Raw genomic sequence first — 24,552 nt, forward strand, 5'->3', positions numbered from 1 at the left:
GCACTGCCTGGCACCACCTGCAGTCCCTGCCAGCAGTTTGCTCTGTGAGCAGCCAGGTTAAAGTTGACTGGAGTTTATCTCCAGGGGCTGTAACTCACACCTGTGCACAGACACGGAGGAACATCTGGAGTAAAGGCCACAAGCAGCATTTGGAGTAAAGTGCACAAGCACAGCCACAGCACTCAGGATTAACAGGTGCATCATAGGTGTGCTAAACTAATTTAAAGACTGTGGGTCTTGTAAGCCACTGAGCTGTAAGGAGAGGCGTGAGCAGGAATGGATCTGTAGAAATGGAGCACCTCTCCTGGGGAGACAGGCTGAGAGAGCTGCCTTGTCCAGCCTGGACAAGAGAAGGCTCTGGGGAGACCTTGGAGCCCCTTGGAGTACCCCAGGGGAGCCTGCAAGAAAAATGGAGAGGGGCATTTGCCAAGGGCAACAGCACAATTCAAAGCAATTCAGGTGTGAATCAGATATGCAGCAGAAATTCCTCCCTGGCAAGGTGGGCAGGCCCTGGCACAGGGTGCCCAGAGCAGCTGGGGCTGTCCCTGGATCCCTGGCAGTGCCCAAGGCCAGGCTGGACAGGGCTTGGAGCAGCCTGGGATAGAGGAAGGGGTCCCTGCCATGGCAGAGCTGGGATGAGTAGAGCTTTGAGGTTTCTTCCAACCCAAACCATTCTGTGATCGTATCATGTGATTCTTTGAAATGCTGTTTCTGACAACTGAGAATTCCCATGCCCTGAAATTACAAAAGTGCCTTGCTGGGGCATAAACTGCTGAGTCAGGGGAAAAAAAACAAACAGAAAAAGGCAGAGCCTAATACCTGCATAAAATCAACACAACCTCTTAGTTAATGTCAGCAGGTAATCTCTGTTCAGCAAGCCTGTTCTCTCCATTTCACATCATCCTTCAATTATGGGTGGGAAATCACTCAGAATAAATCCTCTAGATTTTCCAAGAGGCATTCGATATTTAGTTACCACCCAAATACCACCCTTCAATATTGCTCCCACGTTAGCAAACCTCATCATTCATCTGTTTACTGTTGTAACTCTATTGCAGCACTAAACCAAACATCCCTGCACACACAGAAATGAGTGACAGGAGTCTCCTGCACCCTGCAGCAAAAGCTGGGATTTCTCCAGTATGGTTTTTTCTGTCGGAAAATACCTTTGAATGAGACTAAATATCACTCAACTTTGACTTCAGTAAAAGTACACTTTGCAGGGGTTTTGGTTTGGAGGTGGCTATATTGTGTCTCTTCCAGTGCGATCTTACTGGCCAAATGCAGTAAATGCAATAAAGCAGACTGGAGGCGCGTTCCTGGTCTCTGCAGCGCAGGCTGAGGAAACCTTCCCCTCCTTGTCCCAGGCGCTGGTGCTGCAGCAGCAGGACAGCGCTGCAGCTGCACCAGTGCAGGGCTGTTTCCAAAGCATTGGCAAGCTGTGCCCGAGCTCCCGTGAGTGCGATTCGAAAGGAGCAGTGGGGAGGCAGCAGGAGCCCCGAGGGGCAGGAGGGCTCCCCGTTCCCGAGCCGAGCCCGGCAGTCCCGTTGCTGGCTCGCAGCCCGAGCACTCCCTGGCCTCCTCCGCCTTTGCCTTGCGTAAGGCGGCCCTGGCCCAGCCTATAAAGGCCCGGCCTGCGGGCTTGGTGCCAGCGGCACAATGGCAGCTGCGAGGGACACGGCGCTGCTGGCCTGCATCCTCTTCCTCGGGGGCACGGCGCTGGTGGCCACAGGTAAACACCGGGGCTTCTGCCCTTTGGTCCCTGTAGGGCGAGAGGGAACCTGCAGCTGCCTCCTGCTGCCACCCGAGAGCTGGGCACAAAGCCTGGACTGAGCCGGGCACAAAGCCTGGGCTGAACCGGGCACAAATCCTGGGCTGAGCCGGGCACAAACCCTGGGCTGAGCCGAGCACAAAGCCTGAGCTAAGCCGGGCACAAATCCTGGGCTGAGCTGGGCACAAACCCTGGGCTGAGCCGGGCACAAACCCTGGGCTGAGCCGGGCACAGAGACTGGGCTGAGCTGGGCACAGAGCCTGAGCTAAGCCGGGCACAAATCCTGGGCTGAGCCGGACACAAAGCCTGGGCTGAGACGGGCACAGAGCCTGGTCTGAGCCGGGCACAAACCCTGGGCTGAGCCGGACACAAACCCTGGGCTGAGCCGGGCACACAAACTGAGCTGCAATAGCAAAAAGTTCATTTCAATTTTTAATCTGCTTTCAGTCATTTGTCTCATTTGCCTCCTATGCAAACAGCAAAATCAAATTCCTGTCCCAAAATCTTGCCTGCTGACGCTGAGCAGCCACAGTGCCACATCTGTCATTTGATATTAGAACTTTCACACAGATCTTCAAATGAGACTTGCTTAAATGTTATCAGGATTTGTTTGTGCCAGACTATTTGTAGCTATGTTAGAAGCTTTTTCTTTTGGCTGTACTTACTACTAAGTGTTTCTGTGCTCATTGTCTTTTCTTAATGAGAGCAATCTATTGGGTTTTTATCTAACAACCCAGGGTAAAAAAAAAGATTAAGATCTATGTGCAACCACTAATGCCTGGGTGGTAAGACAATACATATTATATACCTGAAGGAGATTGTACATTCAGACCAATCAAAATGAAGGCTAAAATTATGTCAGCTATACTGATTTAATAAAAGTATAATAAAAATGTGTTTGAATAAATTAGTAAATCTAAAATTTAAATGAGGAAACACTAGTAATCAAATGAGGAAAATAATGAGTAAAACAAACTAGTAAAATAAACTAGCAGATTAGAATAGTGTACTGTTTAAACTGATTAGTGGTTGTTGAAGCCTTTTGTATAAACATTACTTGTTTAAATAAACTAAAGGTGCCTGTTTAAGTAGCCAATCAAGCAATTCCTTACAAACAGAGCAATTCTGTGGTGTTGTGCTCCTGTCCCACAGAACACCCAGAAGCAGAGACCAAACATGGGAGAGTGCGAGGGTACCAGTTCCGAGTGGACGCAGCTGAGAGGACTGTAAATGTCTTTTTGGGGCTTCCCTTTGCTAAGCCTCCGGTTGGATCACTGAGGTTTGCTGAACCCCAGCCACCTGAGCCATGGGAAGGTGTCAGAGATGCCACTTCCTACCCACCAATGTAAGGCAATGATAAAACCAGGGAACCTTTCCAAATGTTATGCTCTATGCAATTCCATGACTCTGATGTGCAAACAGGGCCATCCACCAAGATAAATTCCTTGGTGTCCTCTGGTTGCACCTGCAGCTCTTCCAGGGCATGCATTTCTGAAGACACTTTATGAGCTGCTGTCTTTACCAAAAGCTGCTGTTCCACGGGCTCCAGCAATGAACTGAGATGGAGCAGCACTTTACAGATAATGCTCTGCCTCAGGAGCACTTGGCCATCACTTACCAGTCACTAGAGACCTTTGGAACAGAGATAGAAAGAAGCTGAGGAAACGCTGGAATACAGCATTAGGGAGAAAGTGCTGAGTCAGCTGTTTAAAAGGGCACATGAGATAAGCAGAGCAATTCTGATCTACCTTGTAAATGTCTCACTCCCCTGCTCCTACTGCCCTTGTTTAGTGTCTCAAGCCTAATGCCTGCCATTGCAACATAGCAACTATTGGAGATGTAAAATGATTAACTTATACTTTCACTGAAGTAATTTATAGCCATATGTATTTCTGTGATATTTTAAAACATGCAAAATTGTATCTGCACGTCACTGTGTACTGCAGTGGCTTTATTTTTACAGATCTCATTAATGACAGGTCAAAGGAAGAAAACCTACTAAAAGCAGAAAAATATTATGCTTGCAGTGCTACCAATCTAGAAATGTGCTAGAGATCAGTTTCTGGTTGGCACTTCGTTGTGGAAACACCTAAAAAGCTTCTCTTCATTGCCTCCAGGTTATAGTTAATTCTGTTCCTTGTTACTTTTTCATTTATTCAGGTGTCTACAGGAAAAAGTAGTAGGACAGTATGTTTCAGACATGGTTACCAACAGAAAAGAGAAAGTTCCTCTCCAAGTGTCTGAGGATTGCTTGTACCTAAATGTGTACACACCCGTTTCCACAGGAAAACAGGAGAAGCTGCCTGTAAGCAAAACCCTCATAACACCTTGAGCAAAATTATCTGACAGCAACCCTCAACCTGTGCCATGAGCTGACATGCAGGGGCAGTTTTGTAGTGATGGTCAACTTACCTGCTTTGCCCCAGCAAATATTAGCTGAGATTGAAGAGAGACACAAAATCCCATTTTACAAGTAAAATTGTATTGGCATTTTAGCTAAGCAGTGCTTGATTTAACCTAAATGATCTGTCCAAAGTCACAGGGCACTGGCACAGTGTTGCTATTTAACCTGCTATAAATCAATGACATTTTGTAGACCTGCAGGCCTGAGACTCAAAGGATTTCTACAATTTGTGAAATGTAATCTAAAAGAATCAGCAGTGAAATAGAAAAAAATATTAGATCTTGGGTTATATTTAAATTTTATCACTGGGAGCTCATACCTGTGCTGGGTTGATCCTGTTTTTCTCTTTCCAGGTTTTAGTTTGGATCCATGGAGGCGCATTAGTTGTTGGAGCAGCTTCATCATATGATGGCTCAGCATTAGCAGCCTTTGACAACGTGGTGGTTGTAGCAATTCAGTACAGGCTAGGTATTGCTGGATATTTCAGGTAAGATGCTTGTTCTCAGTATTTCCTAAGTGTTTTCCAAAATGAAGTGTGCAAAGCCTCTATAAAGACAAGTGCAGAAGATTTGCTTATGCAAAGAAACATTTCTGAGCTGCAGCTGCAAGAGCTGGGGACAATTTCCAGTCCCCAGGCAGCTTCCAGCTCTGTTCTTGTGCGGTTGCTGCTCCAATCTCAGGGCTTTCCGAGCCATTCATCTGTCAGTTGTGTAGAGAAGTTCTGAGTAGAGAACAGCAGATGATTTCTCCCACCACAGATTTTCCTTTCCTCTGCCTTTCTGCTTGTATTGAGCATTTAAACAAATCTGCTCTCTCCCTGCAGCACTGGTGATGAGCATGCCCGAGGTAACTGGGGCTATTTAGACCAAGTAGCGGCTCTTCGGTGGATTCAGGAAAATATCGTACATTTTGGGGGAGATCCAGGATCTGTCACTATCTTTGGAGAATCTGCAGGAGGAATCAGTGTTTCTGCTCTTGTGAGTTCACAGTAATATGGAATTTGAATTACTTAGGGGGAGAAATCCCCTCCATCCATTTTCAGTATCTGCAAGAGAAGTCAGCGAGAGAAAAGGGATGGTGTTACAGTGACACATCACCTGGGTCTTTGATACAACAACAAGGCAACAGCATAGCAAAACAATACAGATTCTGGTTGATAAAAATGTGCCTTTTCATACTCAAATGTTGTAGTTAAGGAACAGAATATTATTCCTCATCTGCTGAATGAAATTCTGGTGGGTTTGAGATTAGACCCTCAAAAGTCTAATCTCAGGGAAATGTCCTTTAAGAGGAGTTGTGGACTCTTGCCCATTTTTGGTTTGCTTTGACAGCCGCTTGTGCAAAGTGCTCGAGGTGAATAGTGCTGACAGCTGAAGCAGCCCTGCAGTTTGTGACCCAGTGATTGTGTAAAATCTTTATTTCAACCTGGAGCACACGAGCTGTGACAAAGTTCTCCTTCTCCAGTCCCTCACACTTTGGTAGAGAGCACACAGCCCAACCAGGGTTCATTGTACATGGGGTACAAACCCCCGTTTCCTGAGGCCAACAGCTCTTTCTTGCCCTTCTGCAGCAGAGCCAGACTGCCTTGGGCACCCTCAGTCTGTACCTGGCTTGCAGTGTGGTGCCGTGCAGCGCTGGAAGCCAAGTGCAGTGGGAGGGGAAAGGCAGCTGAACTCCTCCTCCCTGCGAGCGCTGCCAAAGCACTTTGCACTGCTGGCCTGTGCTCAGAGGCTGCACAAGAGCACTCTTACCACATGGGCTGTCAAAATGTTCCAAATGGCCACTGCTGGCACTGAAATCCAAAATCACTGCGTGGAACACAGTGCTTGTCATGCTTGTTCTTGCTTTTTCACAGGTCTTGTCTCCCCTGGCCAAGGGCTTGTTCCACAAGGCCATTTCAGAGAGTGGTACTGCAGGCCTGGGCTTGTTCACTGACCACCCTAATGAGGATGCACAAGTGGGTATTTGTGGCAATTTTAATTCCTTTTTCCAGATAGATTTGCACATCCTAAACTGTTCATTCCAAAATACAGAAACATTTTTTTCTTCTTCTCATTAATACAGTCATTAAAGACAGTATTTCTGTGTGCAAATTGTACATGCTTAATGATGTGTTGTTTTTCAAACACCCAAATATCCACAAAGAGAGAAGAATGGAATGTAAATGACTTGGTGTCTCATAGAGCCAGGTACAGGAAATGTGTCCAAAACTGTTTGTTCCCACTGCTTGCAGAAAATTGCTGCTATCTCTGGCTGTGAAAAATCCAGTTCAGCTGCAATGGTTGAATGCTTGAGAGGGAAAACAGGAGAAGAACTAGTACAGATAACACTGAAAATGGTAGGTGAAATGACACTTCTTGCATTTAAATGACATCTCAGAACTTTTCATAGCAGAGAATACTCTTTGTGTGCTGTAATATTAGAAGAACCTGACATGGATGTAACCTCTGACTTTCTTGACTTTTTCAGGACATGACAACACTGCAGCTCTGCAGCGACACCTCACCTGAAAATTGCAAACAGGTTCCTGCCCTTCCATTCTGCATCACTTGGAGCTTTCTGTGGTTTGCTGTTGTGCTCTGCCAGGGCAAGGAAAAGAAAACGGCACAGATTATTCTGGAGAACCTGAAAATCAAATCATTTCTTATCTCCTACTTAAAAGCTCTTATCACAATGCTCATGTGCCTTTGACACTTCAATACAGAAATTGGTTTCTGCCCCACTGTTCCAAACATCCATGGCCATACTGAACTAAGAAAAGATGTAAATTCAACATTATGACTTCTGTTTCACAAACATTAGTATTATCTTCACAATCTTCTGCCTAGTGCAGAAAATCATTCAGAAAAAAAAATTAAGATGGCTTGGAAGGCATTATTTCTTCTATTTTCATTTGGCTTCACATTGGAAATGCAGTAAAAAGTCTGAACTTCCTCTAGAAGCAACATGAATTCATTAAATAAAGCTTTCTTTTTCTTGTTTCTCTCTTTTTTCAGGACTACATTTCTATTGGTGGATGTGTAGATGGTGTATTTTTTCCAAAGAGTCCCAGAGAATTACTATCTGAAAAATCAATCAATGCAGTCCCATACATAATTGGAATAAATAACTGTGAATTTGGATGGGTACTTCCAATGGTAAGACACTGAAAATGTTGTAATTTAAACATCATTTTGTAAATAGAAGCTTTTTTATTTAGTATGATTCTCTGTATCACACAGACGATGAAATACCCTCCTTTCGTGGATGGTCTGAGTAAAGATGTTGCACGTCAAATTTTACAGAGCCAATTACCAGTATTCATTAAGGTAAGAGGCCATTGCCAGAATAACCCCGTGCTGCTTCTGTCAACCTGAAAACTCAGCTTCTGAGCTTGCTGACATGGTTATCTAAAGACTTTCCCAGGACAGTAACTGTAAACATAGATATGTGGACATTCTTTCTGTTACACGTCTTGTGATGGGCATCTACCACAGCCAGTGCAGTGGGAAAGTGTTATCCTGACCATCCAATCCCTGGCTGTGGTCAGAAACCTATAAATCCTGGGAGAAGAAATAAACTTTCTCTTCCTTGCACCACACCTGGAGCTGTGTCCGTGTGATCTATTCACCTTCAGTGGCAACAGCTTCCTCCCTGGTCTGGCTGTTTTTGACCCCTGGAGGGACATATTTCACTGGAAATGCCATTGTGCTGGACATTGGGCTCCCTGAATTGGAGCAGAAATGGGCAGAGATGTGCTGCACTCCTGTTACCCATAGTGATTGAAAATACTCTCTAAATTTCCAGCCTAAATGCCCCTCTTGTTTAAAAGGAGGCCTGTGGGAAACCAGGAGTGATGCAGGTACCTGCACACAGGTCTCTTGGCATATTTTAGATAGCCAGGTAATGCAAGACATGCAGAGTCCCAGCAGGTATGACAGGAGACCAATGGGACACAAGCTCCTAAAATCCAGCAGGATTTCTCTGCAGTTTAGGAGGGTTCTTTCCACAGAAGGGAGAACAGTCTGCTTCAGTGACTGCTGTTTATCGAGAGGTGTTGGATCCTTAGATCTTGCATCCCCCTTTTCCCTGAGATCACCTGAATCCATAGCTGTGTAACTCCAATCCTGAGCTCCGAGCCACACTCTGACACAGTGAGGATTCTCTCTGAAAGGTGATGTTTGGGGTTAGCCAGGGATGTGCAGATGCCACAGACTCACTGCTGTTAGTCTGTTCATCATCATTCTAAAGTGCTTTTTATTGCTGTTTCAGGGTGTTACATCTGAAGTTGTTGACAGAGTGTACAAGGAGTACATGGGGAATGCAGAAAGCCCTGCTCAGATCCGAGATGGCCTCCTGGATGCAATGGGAGATGTCTTTTTTGTCATCTCATCTGTGGAAGTGGCCAGACACCACAGGGGTAACTCAGCAGCTCCTACAGAACAACTGTAGAATTCTGTCTGGGGGTGGTGTGGGCAGTGTGCAGCACTTTTCACTACCCAGACAACTGGCAGTGCTTTCGTTCAACCAAAACAACTTCTAAGGAACCTTTATCATCCTTGGGGCAGGTATTTTCAGCTCTCAAACCAGCACTTTTCTGTATCCTCTAGATGCTGGCAACCCAGTCTACTTTTATGAATTCCAACATCGACCAAGTTCAGTGGCAGGTGTGGTACCCGACTTTGTCAAAGCAGATCATGGAGCTGAGATTGCCTTTGTCCTTGGAAAGCCATTCTTAGCTGGTGATGTACCCATGCTTACTCCATATTCCTTTTAGAATCTCATTAGTACTCATTTTAATTACTGCAGGTCTTTAGAATAGAACTTCTCTCTTATAAACATTTTAAGCATGATATATATTATAACCATAATTTATATATCATAAATATTATTATGAGCATAAACATTTTCTCTCCTCACTAGTAGATACTTTTCATTCCACCATTCATCTGCAGTTCTCTCCTAGAAAACACTCCAAGAGCTCAGGGCAACCAGTAGAAGTGTTGCAATTGATAGAGCTCATTCCAATTATTTACTTTCTGATGTGGCCATTTCATCTCTCCCTTTTCAGGAGGTGCTACAGAAGAAGAAAATAAACTGAGCAGAACTTTTATGAGATACTGGACCAACTTTGCTAAAAATGGGTGAGAATCACAATGCTAATTACAGTTCAGGTTTTGTCTGTGCTGCCCAGAACGTACCTACCTGCCTGAAGCAGTACTTAGATGGTGGTTCCTAGAAATTTGGCAGAATTGAAGATAAATATTGAAGCAATTTCTCTTCTTCATGGTCTTTTAAAAGAACCTGCAGACACAAGACAAGGAAAGAAAATCTAAGAGCTGTTACTCCATCTGCAGTGGTGTTTAGATCTAAAATTAATGACAACTATTACACTTTTGCTCTTCCACTGAGGAGCTTTTTCATCAAGTACTGTCCATGTATTCAGGCACCAGAATCACATAGTCTGGGCTCCTGCTGGTTTTCTGGAATGCTCTGAACCTGAGCACTCAGAGAGCAGTGGATTGGCAAATGGAGAGCTAACTTTTCCTTCTATTATTTCCAGAAATCCCAACGGAGAGGGCTTGGTCCACTGGCCCCAGTATGGCCTGGAGGAAAAGTACCTGGGAATAGACCTGGAGCAAAAGGCAGCAGAGAAACTGAAAGAACACAGAGTGCAGTTTTGGGCACAACTCATGAAACAAAGCCAGACTGGAAAGAGAAAACATACAGATTTATAAGAGCTGTGGAGGAATCTGTTTGCTTTTAAAAGCCAAAGGAAAGTCAAACAAAATGAGTTTGTCAGGATGCAGAGTAATAATCACCTTCTAACTCACTGTTGTCATCTGCTGTCCCAATCACAGTGAAAGGAGAGAAACAAGGGCCATTTGGAATGTTTGTCAGACTAAAAATCACTGTTTAATGAAGTAAGCAGAACCCCCCCCCAATCTTTCCAGGTCCAAACAGACCATGGTACCTACTCAGTGCATAGCAAAGCTGAATAATGAGCTGGGAATGGGCAAATGAATTGAAATCTGTAAGAATTTACCTATACAGAATGTCCGATAAGTGTCAGACTGATTGATGTGCCTATTCCCCTCTTCTTTCAGAAGAGCATGGTCAGTTGTCCTTCCTAGAGCCCCTTTCTGACTTCTTTAACTGGAAGTTGCTTGTAGGCAGCAGAGCATCCATCAAGCTACATCTCTGAGGTGGGCTTAACATCTCACAGAGGAGGACAGGAAATCTTTATTTGTTGTATTGGTTTGTGAATTGTTATAAATAAATCTTGCTTTGATTTTTTGGAGCTTGCTTTGCTTTCATTTAACAGACAGAGGCTGTTCCTGAGAGGTTAAGTCACACCCAAGAAGCCAGAAATGCACCCAGTTTCTCTCTTCCACCTCAGTGGTTTCAGGTATGAATCTTTCAGGTTTCTGTGCGGGACCTGAGGCTTAAGGCTCTTTCCAGAAACTCTTCTGGGCTGTGACTGTGTGTCCTTCAACCCTTCCTGGCAAATTCCCAGTGCAGTGGCTGCAGGGAGGACGCTGTGCTGGCAGGACAGACACCCACAGAGGCAGAGTGGGGAGCAGAGGCTGCTGGTGTTCCCTGCACGTTGTTGGCTCAGCAGCAGCAGCAGAGGGAAGATCTGCTGACAGGCAGAGTGTGCACCCCCAGCCTCCCACAGCTGTGGGAAGGGTCTGGGCACACAGGCACTGAAGTGGCTTTTTTGCCAAGTTACACAAGCAGCAGCTACAAAGGAACAATGTGGGAATCCAGGAAGCCAGGGGAGCTCTCCTCAAGAGCACAAACAAACAAACAGCCCTACTGTCACTACCACCCCTTTAACTGGTGCCCAGCTCCCACATGCCACAGCACCCCAGGGAGGGCTCTCACAGGGACAGCCCAAGCTCCTGCTGCAGCTGTTGACCCTTTGGAGGCGGCTTCTTCCTCTTCTTCCTCCTCCTCCTCACCTCTGGCTTCACTTGCTTTTGCCCACCTGTGGACCTCAAGCAGTGAGATCTGCACTACCTGGCCAATCCCTTTTGTGCATGTTCCATAACTTGTGAAAACCACCAGTTGTTGCAATTAGTAACAGCTGATTGCAGCAAAATTCCTTCAACTTGTATCACACATTGCTTACCCCTTCTCTTGTTTTGGTCTAACACAGCCTTTAGGCCCATTATTGGTTTCTTGAATCAATGTGTCTGTCCTTGTACATTCAAAAAATCATTCTCTGACCAGGACAGAAGAAATGCCGTGTGTTTGGGAATGCAAAGCCACAGGTATAACTCCTGTGTAGAAGGCAGCTGTTTTATTAGGCACACATGAAAACAAAGCAGTTTCTGACTGTGTGAGAGGAAGTGTTGTGTGCCTCTGCGGATTTTAAACAAACCCCAAATATAGAGACCGGTACTCTGTCAAACAGCTGAGAAAGGAATAACAGCAAAGGCACCGTGTACAAGCTACATTTAAGCAACAGATCCTTACAGTATGGGCCAAACCTCATTTTATTTCATAGCTTTAGTATTCGTGGTCACTTGGTACAGATTCCCATCTGCACCTATTTTGCAAGAAATTCTTAGCAGTATATTTAGGGGTAATACTCAGCAAGAACTGCTGCTCTTCTGTTTTTCACATTCTGTTTATAAAAGACTTAGTCTTTTTTTTTAAGTGTATTAATGTTCCATAATTACTCTAATTGCCTTTCCACGCTGGTCACCAAGTGTGTTTGTTCTGTGCCACTCCTGCTTCTCTGCTCCTTTTGTTGCTAAATACGACATATGGAAATTTTTATTTCGATGGGATGATCTTTGCTGTTTGATCTCTGTCCTATTCAAGCCTGATCAACAAGGAGGGAGATTTAATCCGTGAAACAGAGCAGGCAACAAGCGCTAAGTGATGTCCAGCTGCTCCAAACACAAATTCCCGCTCAGCAGAGTTGCTTTGTTAAGGTTTGGGGCTGGACATGTTCCAATGATCTCGGCCCCGGGCGAGCTTAACAAAGCTCGGCCAGAAGGATTTCCACTGATCCACGCGGAATGCAGAACTCATGGGCCACGAGGACATTGGGCAGAACCCCCAGATAAGGAAGAGACAAATAAAGGAACTCGGCAACGGTGTGGGATCAGCTCGGCCTGGCTAAAGGGCAATTCCGGCAGGGGCAGATCAGGACCCCCAAGTGATGGAGCCCCCACACAGGAAAGCACCGAGCCAAAGGAGGAGAGAGATAGAGCAGGGCAGCAATTAGCACGAGAAGCGAGAGAGTCATTAAGCGACAGAAGAGAGAATAGTAGTTAATAAGAGAACTAACTACGTACCTTGGAACCGTAAGTGTAGGTTAATGTCTTTGTTTGCTAAAAGGTGTGAAGAGTGGAAAGTTTTGCCAGTCGCGCCGCCTGGCTCGGTGGGTTCGGCACCTTTCGGTGGGCTTTGTGGGCAGAAGTGTGAATGAAGGCAGGGCGGGCACTGGCAGGAAAGGGCCGGTTCGGGGCCAGCCCCGAGTGCCCCGGCCGAGGCTCGGTGCCTCAGCCGTGCGGGCGGGAGCGGGGACGGAGCTGCCGTGAGGGGAACGCCCGGCCCGGGGGCGCGCGCGGCGCCTCAGGCGGGCAGGAGCGCAAGGGCCTCTCTGAGGGCTCGTCAATTCTTGCTCTGTTTTTGTACCATGAGATGTTTTTGCCAGAACTGTGCTGGTGGGAGAAGGAACTGTGGCTGTGTTGGGAAGTACCACGGCGAGGAGAGTAGGTGCAACAGCGCTGAGCATTAGGTTAAGGCCTCAGTTCTGTCATCTGTTGGAAGGTGAATTTGAGGAACGTCAGGGTGGCAGACCTTGGCAATGTTCTCTTCCCTTTGGGCTTTTTTTGGTTCTCAGAAAGAAGAATGGAACTTTTCTGCAAAGGATTGGTGTGAAGATGCGGATGACCGGGGAGCCTGTGAAGTTCTTGTCCTCACTGTTGTCTCAGCAGCTCAGATTTAGAGCGTTTCCCATCTGCAGTGCACAGGAGCAGCGGCCGTGCCCTCAGCCTCAGGAGCCGCACCCCAGCACAGCCTGGCCGGCTGTGCAGGGCACTGGGGCAGAGCTCAGGAGCCACCACAAACACAGCAAAGGCTGCAGACACAGCGTGCACTGCCTGGCACCACCTGCAGTCCCTGCCAGCAGTTTGCTCTGTGAGCAGCCAGGTTAAAGTTGACTGGAGTTTATCTCCAGGGGCTGTAACTCACACCTGTGCACAGACACGGAGGAACATCTGGAGTAAAGGCCACAAGCAGCATTTGGAGTAAAGTGCACAAGCACAGCCACAGCACTCAGGATTAACAGGTGCATCATAGGTGTGCTAAACTAATTTAAAGACTGTGGGTCTTGTAAGCCACTGAGCTGTAAGGAGAGGCGTGAGCAGGAATGGATCTGTAGAAATGGAGCACCTCTCCTGGGGAGACAGGCTGAGAGAGCTGCCTTGTCCAGCCTGGACAAGAGAAGGCTCTGGGGAGACCTTGGAGCCCCTTGGAGTACCCCAGGGGAGCCTGCAAGAAAAATGGAGAGGGGCATTTGCCAAGGGCAACAGCACAATTCAAAGCAATTCAGGTGTGAATCAGATATGCAGCAGAAATTCCTCCCTGGCAAGGTGGGCAGGCCCTGGCACAGGGTGCCCAGAGCAGCTGGGGCTGTCCCTGGATCCCTGGCAGTGCCCAAGGCCAGGCTGGACAGGGCTTGGAGCAGCCTGGGATAGAGGAAGGGGTCCCTGCCATGGCAGAGCTGGGATGAGTAGAGCTTTGAGGTTTCTTCCAACCCAAACCATTCTGTGATCGTATCATGTGATTCTTTGAAATGCTGTTTCTGACAACTGAGAATTCCCATGCCCTGAAATTACAAAAGTGCCTTGCTGGGGCATAAACTGCTGAGTCAGGGGAAAAAAAACAAACAGAAAAAGGCAGAGCCTAATACCTGCATAAAATCAACACAACCTCTTAGTTAATGTCAGCAGGTAATCTCTGTTCAGCAAGCCTGTTCTCTCCATTTCACATCATCCTTCAATTATGGGTGGGAAATCACTCAGAATAAATCCTCTAGATTTTCCAAGAGGCATTCGATATTTAGTTACCACCCAAATACCACCCTTCAATATTGCTCCCACGTTAGCAAACCTCATCATTCATCTGTTTACTGTTGTAACTCTATTGCAGCACTAAACCAAACATCCCTGCACACACAGAAATGAGTGACAGGAGTCTCCTGCACCCTGCAGCAAAAGCTGGGATTTCTCCAGTATGGTTTTTTCTGTCGGAAAATACCTTTGAATGAGACTAAATATCACTCAACTTTGACTTCAGTAAAAGTACACTTTGCAGGGGTTTTGGTTTGGAGGTGGCTATATTGTGTCTCTTCCAGTGCGATCTTACTGGCCAAATGCAGTAAATGCAATAAAGCAGACTGGAGGCGCGTTCCTGGTCTCTGCAGCGCAGGCTGAGGAAACCTTCCCCTCCTTGTCCCAGGCGCTGGTGCTGCAGCAGCAGGACAGCGCTGCAGCTGCACCAGTGCAGGGCTGTTTCCAAAGCATTGGCAAGCTGTGCCCGAGCTCCCGTGAGTGCGATTCGAAAGGAGCAGTGGGGAGGCAGCAGGAGCCCCGAGGGGCAGGAGGGCTCCCCGTTCCCGAGCCGAGCCCGGCAGTCCCGTTGCTGGCTCGCAGCCCGAGCACTCCCTGGCCTCCTCCGCCTTTGCCTTGCGTAAGGCGGCCCTGGCCCAGCCTATAAAGGCCCGGCCTGCGGGCTTGGTGCCAGCGGCACCATGGCAGCTGCGAGGGACACGGCGCTGCTGGCCTGCATCCTCTTCCTCGGGGGCACGGCGCTGGTGGCCACAGGTAAACACCGGGGCTTCTGCCCTTTGGTCCCTGTAGGGCGAGAGGGAACCTGCAGCTGCCTCCTGCTGCCACCCGAGAGCTGGGCACAAAGCCTGGACTGAGCCGGGCACAAAGCCTGGGCTGAACCGGGCACAAATCCTGGGCTGAGCCGGGCACAAACCCTGGGCTGAGCCGAGCACAAAGCCTGAGCTAAGCCGGGCACAAATCCTGGGCTGAGCTGGGCACAAACCCTGGGCTGAGCCGGGCACAAACCCTGGGCTGAGCCGGGCACAGAGACTGGGCTGAGCTGGGCACAGAGCCTGAGCTAAGCCGGGCACAAATCCTGGGCTGAGCCGGACACAAAGCCTGGGCTGAGACGGGCACAGAGCCTGGTCTGAGCCGGGCACAAACCCTGGGCTGAGCCGGACACAAACCCTGGGCTGAGCCGGGCACACAAACTGAGCTGCAATAGCAAAAAGTTCATTTCAATTTTTAATCTGCTTTCAGTCATTTGTCTCATTTGCCTCCTATGCAAACAGCAAAATCAAATTCCTGTCCCAAAATCTTGCCTGCTGACGCTGAGCAGCCACAGTGCCACATCTGTCATTTGATATTAGAACTTTCACACAGATCTTCAAATGAGACTTGCTTAAATGTTATCAGGATTTGTTTGTGCCAGACTATTTGTAGCTATGTTAGAAGCTTTTTCTTTTGGCTGTACTTACTACTAAGTGTTTCTGTGCTCATTGTCTTTTCTTAATGAGAGCAATCTATTGGGTTTTTATCTAACAACCCAGGGTAAAAAAAAAGATTAAGATCTATGTGCAACCACTAATGCCTGGGTGGTAAGACAATACATATTATATACCTGAAGGAGATTGTACATTCAGACCAATCAAAATGAAGGCTAAAATTATGTCAGCTATACTGATTTAATAAAAGTATAATAAAAATGTGTTTGAATAAATTAGTAAATCTAAAATTTAAATGAGGAAACACTAGTAATCAAATGAGGAAAATAATGAGTAAAACAAACTAGTAAAATAAACTAGCAGATTAGAATAGTGTACTGTTTAAACTGATTAGTGGTTGTTGAAGCCTTTTGTATAAACATTACTTGTTTAAATAAACTAAAGGTGCCTGTTTAAGTAGCCAATCAAGCAATTCCTTACAAACAGAGCAATTCTGTGGTGTTGTGCTCCTGTCCCACAGAACACCCAGAAGCAGAGACCAAACATGGGAGAGTGCGAGGGTACCAGTTCCGAGTGGACGCAGCTGAGAGGACTGTAAATGTCTTTTTGGGGCTTCCCTTTGCTAAGCCTCCGGTTGGATCACTGAGGTTTGCTGAACCCCAGCCACCTGAGCCATGGGAAGGTGTCAGAGATGCCACTTCCTACCCACCAATGTAAGGCAATGATAAAACCAGGGAACCTTTCCAAATGTTATGCTCTATGCAATTCCATGACTCTGATGTGCAAACAGGGCCATCCACCAAGATAAATTCCTTGGTGTCCTCTGGTTGCACCTGCAGCTCTTCCAGGGCATGCATTTCTGAAGACACTTTATGAGCTGCTGTCTTTACCAAAAGCTGCTGTTCCACGGGCTCCAGCAATGAACTGAGATGGAGCAGCACTTTACAGATAATGCTCTGCCTCAGGAGCACTTGGCCATCACTTACCAGTCACTAGAGACCTTTGGAACAGAGATAGAAAGAAGCTGAGGAAACGCTGGAATACAGCATTAGGGAGAAAGTGCTGAGTCAGCTGTTTAAAAGGGCACATGAGATAAGCAGAGCAATTCTGATCTACCTTGTAAATGTCTCACTCCCCTGCTCCTACTGCCCTTGTTTAGTGTCTCAAGCCTAATGCCTGCCATTGCAACATAGCAACTATTGGAGATGTAAAATGATTAACTTATACTTTCACTGAAGTAATTTATAGCCATATGTATTTCTGTGATATTTTAAAACATGCAAAATTGTATCTGCACGTCACTGTGTACTGCAGTGGCTTTATTTTTACAGATCTCATTAATGACAGGTCAAAGGAAGAAAACCTACTAAAAGCAGAAAAATATTATGCTTGCAGTGCTACCAATCTAGAAATGTGCTAGAGATCAGTTTCTGGTTGGCACTTCGTTGTGGAAACACCTAAAAAGCTTCTCTTCATTGCCTCCAGGTTATAGTTAATTCTGTTCCTTGTTACTTTTTCATTTATTCAGGTGTCTACAGGAAAAAGTAGTAGGACAGTATGTTTCAGACATGGTTACCAACAGAAAAGAGAAAGTTCCTCTCCAAGTGTCTGAGGATTGCTTGTACCTAAATGTGTACACACCCGTTTCCACAGGAAAACAGGAGAAGCTGCCTGTAAGCAAAACCCTCATAACACCTTGAGCAAAATTATCTGACAGCAACCCTCAACCTGTGCCATGAGCTGACATGCAGGGGCAGTTTTGTAGTGATGGTCAACTTACCTGCTTTGCCCCAGCAAATATTAGCTGAGATTGAAGAGAGACACAAAATCCCATTTTACAAGTAAAATTGTATTGGCATTTTAGCTAAGCAGTGCTTGATTTAACCTAAATGATCTGTCCAAAGTCACAGGGCACTGGCACAGTGTTGCTATTTAACCTGCTATAAATCAATGACATTTTGTAGACCTGCAGGCCTGAGACTCAAAGGATTTCTACAATTTGTGAAATGTAATCTAAAAGAATCAGCAGTGAAATAGAAAAAAATATTAGATCTTGGGTTATATTTAAATTTTATCACTGGGAGCTCATACCTGTGCTGGGTTGATCCTGTTTTTCTCTTTCCAGGTTTTAGTTTGGATCCATGGAGGCGCATTAGTTGTTGGAGCAGCTTCATCATATGATGGCTCAGCATTAGCAGCCTTTGACAACGTGGTGGTTGTAGCAATTCAGTACAGGCTAGGTATTGCTGGATATTTCAGGTAAGATGCTTGTTCTCAGTATTTCCTAAGTGTTTTCCAAAATGAAGTGTGCAAAGCCTCTATAAAGACAAGTGCAGAAGATTTGCTTATGCAAAGAAACATTTCTGAGCTGCAGCTGCAAGAGCTGGGGACAATTTCCAGTCCCCAGGCAGCTTCCAGCTCTGTTCTTGTGCGGTTGCTGCTCCAATCTCAGGGCTTTCCGAGCCATTCATCTGTCAGTTGTGTAGAGAAGTTCTGAGTAGAGAACAGCAGATGATTTCTCCCACCACAGATTTTCCTTTCCTCTGCCTTTCTGCTTGTATTGAGCATTTAAACAAATCTGCTCTCTCCCTGCAGCACTGGTGATGAGCATGCCCGAGGTAACTGGGGCTATTTAGACCAAGTAGCGGCTCTTCGGTGGATTCAGGAAAATATCGTACATTTTGGGGGAGATCCAGGATCTGTCACTATCTTTGGAGAATCTGCAGGAGGAATCAGTGTTTCTGCTCTTGTGAGTTCACAGTAATATGGAATTTGAATTACTTAGGGGGAGAAATCCCCTCCATCCATTTTCAGTATCTGCAAGAGAAGTCAGCGAGAGAAAAGGGATGGTGTTACAGTGACACATCACCTGGGTCTTTGATACAACAACAAGGCAACAGCATAGCAAAACAATACAGATTCTGGTTGATAAAAATGTGCCTTTTCATACTCAAATGTTGTAGTTAAGGAACAGAATATTATTCCTCATCTGCTGAATGAAATTCTGGTGGGTTTGAGATTAGACCCTCAAAAGTCTAATCTCAGGGAAATGTCCTTTAAGAGGAGTTGTGGACTCTTGCCCATTTTTGGTTTGCTTTGACAGCCGCTTGTGCAAAGTGCTCGAGGTGAATAGTGCTGACAGCTGAAGCAGCCCTGCAGTTTGTGACCCAGTGATTGTGTAAAATCTTTATTTCAACCTGGAGCACACGAGCTGTGACAAAGTTCTCCTTCTCCAGTCCCTCACACTTTGGTAGAGAGCACACAGCCCAACCAGGGTTCATTGTACATGGGGTACAAACCCCCGTTTCCTGAGGCCAACAGCTCTTTCTTGCCCTTCTGCAGCAGAGCCAGACTGCCTTGGGCACCCTCAGTCTGTACCTGGCTTGCAGTGTGGTGCCGTGCAGCGCTGGAAGCCAAGTGCAGTGGGAGGGGAAAGGCAGCTGAACTCCTCCTCCCTGCGAGCGCTGCCAAAGCACTTTGCACTGCTGGCCTGTGCTCAGAGGCTGCACAAGAGCACTCTTACCACATGGGCTGTCAAAATGTTCCAAATGGCCACTGCTGGCACTGAAATCCAAAATCACTGCGTGGAACACAGTGCTTGTCATGCTTGTTCTTGCTTTTTCACAGGTCTTGTCTCCCCTGGCCAAGGGCTTGTTCCACAAGGCCATTTCAGAGAGTGGTACTGCAGGCCTGGGCTTGTTCACTGACCACCCTAATGAGGATGCACAAGTGGGTATTTGTGGCAATTTTAATTCCTTTTTCCAGATAGATTTGCACATCCTAAACTGTTCATTCCAAAATACAGAAACATTTTTTTCTTCTTCTCATTAATACAGTCATTAAAGACAGTATTTCTGTGTGCAAATTGTACATGCTTAATGATGTGTTGTTTTTCAAACACCCAAATATCCACAAAGAGAGAAGAATGGAATGTAAATGACTTGGTGTCTCATAGAGCCAGGTACAGGAAATGTGTCCAAAACTGTTTGTTCCCACTGCTTGCAGAAAATTGCTGCTATCTCTGGCTGTGAAAAATCCAGTTCAGCTGCAATGGTTGAATGCTTGAGAGGGAAAACAGGAGAAGAACTAGTACAGATAACACTGAAAATGGTAGGTGAAATGACACTTCTTGCATTTAAATGACATCTCAGAACTTTTCATAGCAGAGAATACTCTTTGTGTGCTGTAATATTAGAAGAACCTGACATGGATGTAACCTCTGACTTTCTTGACTTTTTCAGGACATGACAACACTGCAGCTCTGCAGCGACACCTCACCTGAAAATTGCAAACAGGTTCCTGCCCTTCCATTCTGCATCACTTGGAGCTTTCTGTGGTTTGCTGTTGTGCTCTGCCAGGGCAAGGAAAAGAAAACGGCACAGATTATTCTGGAGAACCTGAAAATCAAATCATTTCTTATCTCCTACTTAAAAGCTCTTATCACAATGCTCATGTGCCTTTGACACTTCAATACAGAAATTGGTTTCTGCCCCACTGTTCCAAACATCCATGGCCATACTGAACTAAGAAAAGATGTAAATTCAACATTATGACTTCTGTTTCACAAACATTAGTATTATCTTCACAATCTTCTGCCTAGTGCAGAAAATCATTCAGAAAAAAAAATTAAGATGGCTTGGAAGGCATTATTTCTTCTATTTTCATTTGGCTTCACATTGGAAATGCAGTAAAAAGTCTGAACTTCCTCTAGAAGCAACATGAATTCATTAAATAAAGCTTTCTTTTTCTTGTTTCTCTCTTTTTTCAGGACTACATTTCTATTGGTGGATGTGTAGATGGTGTATTTTTTCCAAAGAGTCCCAGAGAATTACTATCTGAAAAATCAATCAATGCAGTCCCATACATAATTGGAATAAATAACTGTGAATTTGGATGGGTACTTCCAATGGTAAGACACTGAAAATGTTGTAATTTAAACATCATTTTGTAAATAGAAGCTTTTTTATTTAGTATGATTCTCTGTATCACACAGACGATGAAATACCCTCCTTTCGTGGATGGTCTGAGTAAAGATGTTGCACGTCAAATTTTACAGAGCCAATTACCAGTATTCATTAAGGTAAGAGGCCATTGCCAGAATAACCCCGTGCTGCTTCTGTCAACCTGAAAACTCAGCTTCTGAGCTTGCTGACATGGTTATCTAAAGACTTTCCCAGGACAGTAACTGTAAACATAGATATGTGGACATTCTTTCTGTTACACGTCTTGTGATGGGCATCTACCACAGCCAGTGCAGTGGGAAAGTGTTATCCTGACCATCCAATCCCTGGCTGTGGTCAGAAACCTATAAATCCTGGGAGAAGAAATAAACTTTCTCTTCCTTGCACCACACCTGGAGCTGTGTCCGTGTGATCTATTCACCTTCAGTGGCAACAGCTTCCTCCCTGGTCTGGCTGTTTTTGACCCCTGGAGGGACATATTTCACTGGAAATGCCATTGTGCTGGACATTGGGCTCCCTGAATTGGAGCAGAAATGGGCAGAGATGTGCTGCACTCCTGTTACCCATAGTGATTGAAAATACTCTCTAAATTTCCAGCCTAAATGCCCCTCTTGTTTAAAAGGAGGCCTGTGGGAAACCAGGAGTGATGCAGGTACCTGCACACAGGTCTCTTGGCATATTTTAGATAGCCAGGTAATGCAAGACATGCAGAGTCCCAGCAGGTATGACAGGAGACCAATGGGACACAAGCTCCTAAAATCCAGCAGGATTTCTCTGCAGTTTAGGAGGGTTCTTTCCACAGAAGGGAGAACAGTCTGCTTCAGTGACTGCTGTTTATCGAGAGGTGTTGGATCCTTAGATCTTGCATCCCCCTTTTCCCTGAGATCACCTGAATCCATAGCTGTGTAACTCCAATCCTGAGCTCCGAGCCACACTCTGACACAGTGAGGATTCTCTCTGAAAGGTGATGTTTGGGGTTAGCCAGGGATGTGCAGATGCCACAGACTCACTGCTGTTAGTCTGTTCATCATCATTCTAAAGTGCTTTTTATTGCTGTTTCAGGGTGTTACATCTGAAGTTGTTGACAGAGTGTACAAGGAGTACATGGGGAATGCAGAAAGCCCTGCTCAGATCCGAGATGGCCTCCTGGATGCAATGGGAGATGTCTTTTTTGTCATCTCATCTGTGGAAGTGGCCAGACACCACAGGGGTAACTCAGCAGCTCCTACAGAACAACTGTAGAATTCTGTCTGGGGGTGGTGTGGGCAGTGTGCAGCACTTTTCACTACCCAGACAACTGGCAGTGCTTTCGTTCAACCAAAACAACTTCTAAGGAACCTTTATCATCCTTGGGGCAGGTATTTTCAGCTCTCAAACCAGCACTTTTCTGTATCCTCTAGATGCTGGCAACCCAGTCTACTTTTATGAATTCCAACATCGACCAAGTTCAGTGGCAGGTGTGGTACCCGACTTTGTCAAAGCAGATCATGGAGCTGAGATTGCCTTTGTCCTTGGAAAGCCATTCTTAGCTGGTGATGTACCCATGCTTACTCCATATTCCTTTTAGAATCTCATTAGTACTCATTTTAATTACTGCAGGTCTTTAGAATAGAACTTCTCTCTTATAAACATTTTAAGCATGATATATATTATAACCATAATTTATATATCATAAATATTATTATGAGCATAAACATTTTCTCTCCTCACTAGTAGATACTTTTCATTCCACCATTCATCTGCAGTTCTCTCCTAGAAAACACTCCAAGAGCTCAGGGCAACCAGTAGAAGTGTTGCAATTGATAGAGCTCATTCCAATTATTTACTTTCTGATGTGGCCATTTCATCTCTCCCTTTTCAGGAGGTGCTACAGAAGAAGAAAATAAACTGAGCAGAACTTTTATGAGATACTGGACCAACTTTGCTAAAAATGGGTGAGAATCACAATGCTAATTACAGTTCAGGTTTTGTCTGTGCTGCCCAGAACGTACCTACCTGCCTGAAGCAGTACTTAGATGGTGGTTCCTAGAAATTTGGCAGAATTGAAGATAAATATTGAAGCAATTTCTCTTCTTCATGGTCTTTTAAAAGAACCTGCAGACACAAGACAAGGAAAGAAAATCTAAGAGCTGTTACTCCATCTGCAGTGGTGTTTAGATCTAAAATTAATGACAACTATTACACTTTTGCTCTTCCACTGAGGAGCTTTTTCATCAAGTACTGTCCATGTATTCAGGCACCAGAATCACATAGTCTGGGCTCCTGCTGGTTTTCTGGAATGCTCTGAACCTGAGCACTCAGAGAGCAGTGGATTGGCAAATGGAGAGCTAACTTTTCCTTCTATTATTTCCAGAAATCCCAACGGAGAGGGCTTGGTCCACTGGCCCCAGTATGGCCTGGAGGAAAAGTACCTGGGAATAGACCTGGAGCAAAAGGCAGCAGAGAAACTGAAAGAACACAAAATGGAGTTTTGGGCACAACTCATGAAACAAAGCCAGACTGGAAGGACAAAACACACAGATTTATAAGAGCTGTGGAGGATTCTGTTTGCTTTTAAAAGCCAAAGGAAAGTCAAACAAAATGAATTTGTCAGGATGCAGTGTAATAATCACCTTCTAACTCACTGTTGTCATCTGCTGTCCCAATCACAGTGAAAGGAGAGAAACAAGGGCCATTTGGAATGTTTGTCAGACTAAAAATCACTGTTTAATGAAGCAAGCAGAACCCCCCCCCAATCTTTCCAGGTCCAAACAGACCATGGTACCTACTCAGTGCATATCAAAGCTGAATAATGAGCTGGGAATGGGCAAATGAATTGAAATCTGTAAGAATTTACCTATACAGAATGTCCGATAAGTGTCAGACTGATTGATGTGCCTATTCCCCTCTTCTTTCAGAAGAGCATGGTCAGTTGTCCTTCCTAGAGCCCCTTTCTGCATTTTTTAACTGGAAGTTCCTTGTAGGCAGCAGAGCATCCATCAAGCTACATCTCTGAGGTGGGCTTAACATCTCACAGAGGAGGACAGGAAATCTTTATTTGTTGTATTGGTTTGTGAATTGTTATAAATAAATCTTGCTTTGATTTTTTGGAACTTGCTTTGCTTTCACTTAACTGACAGAGGCTGTTCCTGAGAGGTTAAGTCACACCCAAGAAGCCTGAAATGCACCCAGTTTCTCTCTTCCACCTAAATGGTTTCAGGTATGAATCTTTCAGGTTTCTGTGCGGGACCTGAGGCTTAAGGCTCTTTCCAGAAACTCTTCTGGGCTGTGACTGTGTGTCCTTCAACCCTTCCTGGCAAATTCCCAGTGCAGTGGCTGCAGGGAGGACGCTGTGCTGGCAGGACAGACACCCACAGAGGCAGAGTGGGGAGCAGAGGCTGCTGGTGTTCCCTGCACGTTGTTGGCTCAGCAGCAGCAGCAGAGGGAAGATCTGCTGACAGGCAGAGTGTGCACCCCCAGCCTCCCACAGCTGTGGGAAGGGTCTGGGCACACAGGCACTGAAGTGGCTTTTTTGCCAAGTTACACAAGCAGCAGCTACAAAGGAACAATGTGGGAATCCAGGAAGCCAGGGGAGCTCTCCTCAAGAGCACAAACAAACAAACAGCCCTACTGTCACTACCACCCCTTTAACTGGTGCCCAGCTCCCACATGCCACAGCACCCCAGGGAGGGCTCTCACAGGGACAGCCCAAGCTCCTGCTGCAGCTGTTGACCCTTTGGAGGCGGCTTCTTCCTCTTCTTCCTCCTCCTCCTCACCTCTGGCTTCACTTGCTTTTGCCCACCTGTGGACCTCAAGCAGTGAGATCTGCACTACCTGGCCAATCCCTTTTGTGCATGTTCCATAACTTGTGAAAACCACCAGTTGTTGCAATTAGTAACAGCTGATTGCAGCAAAATTCCTTCAACTTGTATCACACATT

At 45.8% G+C, this 24,552-nt stretch overlaps 2 protein-coding genes and 1 pseudogene across 2 annotated transcripts; all 3 read left to right on the forward strand.

The window, feature by feature from the left end:
• The first annotated feature begins 1,659 nt into the window (after positions 1 to 1,659).
• LOC131582576 (fatty acyl-CoA hydrolase precursor, medium chain-like) lies at positions 1,660 to 10,455 on the forward strand. Its single transcript, XM_058845901.1, has 14 exons — positions 1,660 to 1,732; positions 2,924 to 3,116; positions 3,932 to 4,076; positions 4,529 to 4,662; positions 4,999 to 5,152; positions 6,031 to 6,132; positions 6,409 to 6,513; positions 6,645 to 6,698; positions 7,172 to 7,312; positions 7,397 to 7,483; positions 8,427 to 8,574; positions 8,765 to 8,896; positions 9,226 to 9,298; positions 9,718 to 10,455. The coding sequence occupies exons 1-14, from the start codon at positions 1,660 to 1,662 to the stop codon at positions 9,890 to 9,892; spliced, it is 1,716 nt and encodes a 571-aa protein (XP_058701884.1). The 3' UTR covers positions 9,893 to 10,455.
• Positions 10,456 to 14,848: 4,393 nt separating this feature from the next.
• Positions 14,849 to 23,725, forward strand: LOC131582574 (fatty acyl-CoA hydrolase precursor, medium chain-like). The gene is made up of 14 exons (XM_058845897.1): positions 14,849 to 15,001; positions 16,193 to 16,385; positions 17,201 to 17,345; positions 17,798 to 17,931; positions 18,268 to 18,421; positions 19,300 to 19,401; positions 19,678 to 19,782; positions 19,914 to 19,967; positions 20,441 to 20,581; positions 20,666 to 20,752; positions 21,696 to 21,843; positions 22,034 to 22,165; positions 22,495 to 22,567; positions 22,987 to 23,725. The coding sequence occupies exons 1-14, from the start codon at positions 14,929 to 14,931 to the stop codon at positions 23,159 to 23,161; spliced, it is 1,716 nt and encodes a 571-aa protein (XP_058701880.1). The 5' UTR covers positions 14,849 to 14,928; the 3' UTR covers positions 23,162 to 23,725.
• Positions 23,726 to 23,822: 97 nt separating this feature from the next.
• Positions 23,823 to 24,552, forward strand: part of LOC131582756 (fatty acyl-CoA hydrolase precursor, medium chain-like) — a 7,559-nt pseudogene continuing 6,829 nt past the window's right edge.

The sequence above is a fragment of the Poecile atricapillus genome, chromosome 10 (genome assembly GCF_030490865.1).
Source record: "Poecile atricapillus isolate bPoeAtr1 chromosome 10, bPoeAtr1.hap1, whole genome shotgun sequence".
In the NCBI taxonomy this organism is placed as follows: domain Eukaryota; kingdom Metazoa; phylum Chordata; class Aves; order Passeriformes; family Paridae; genus Poecile; species Poecile atricapillus.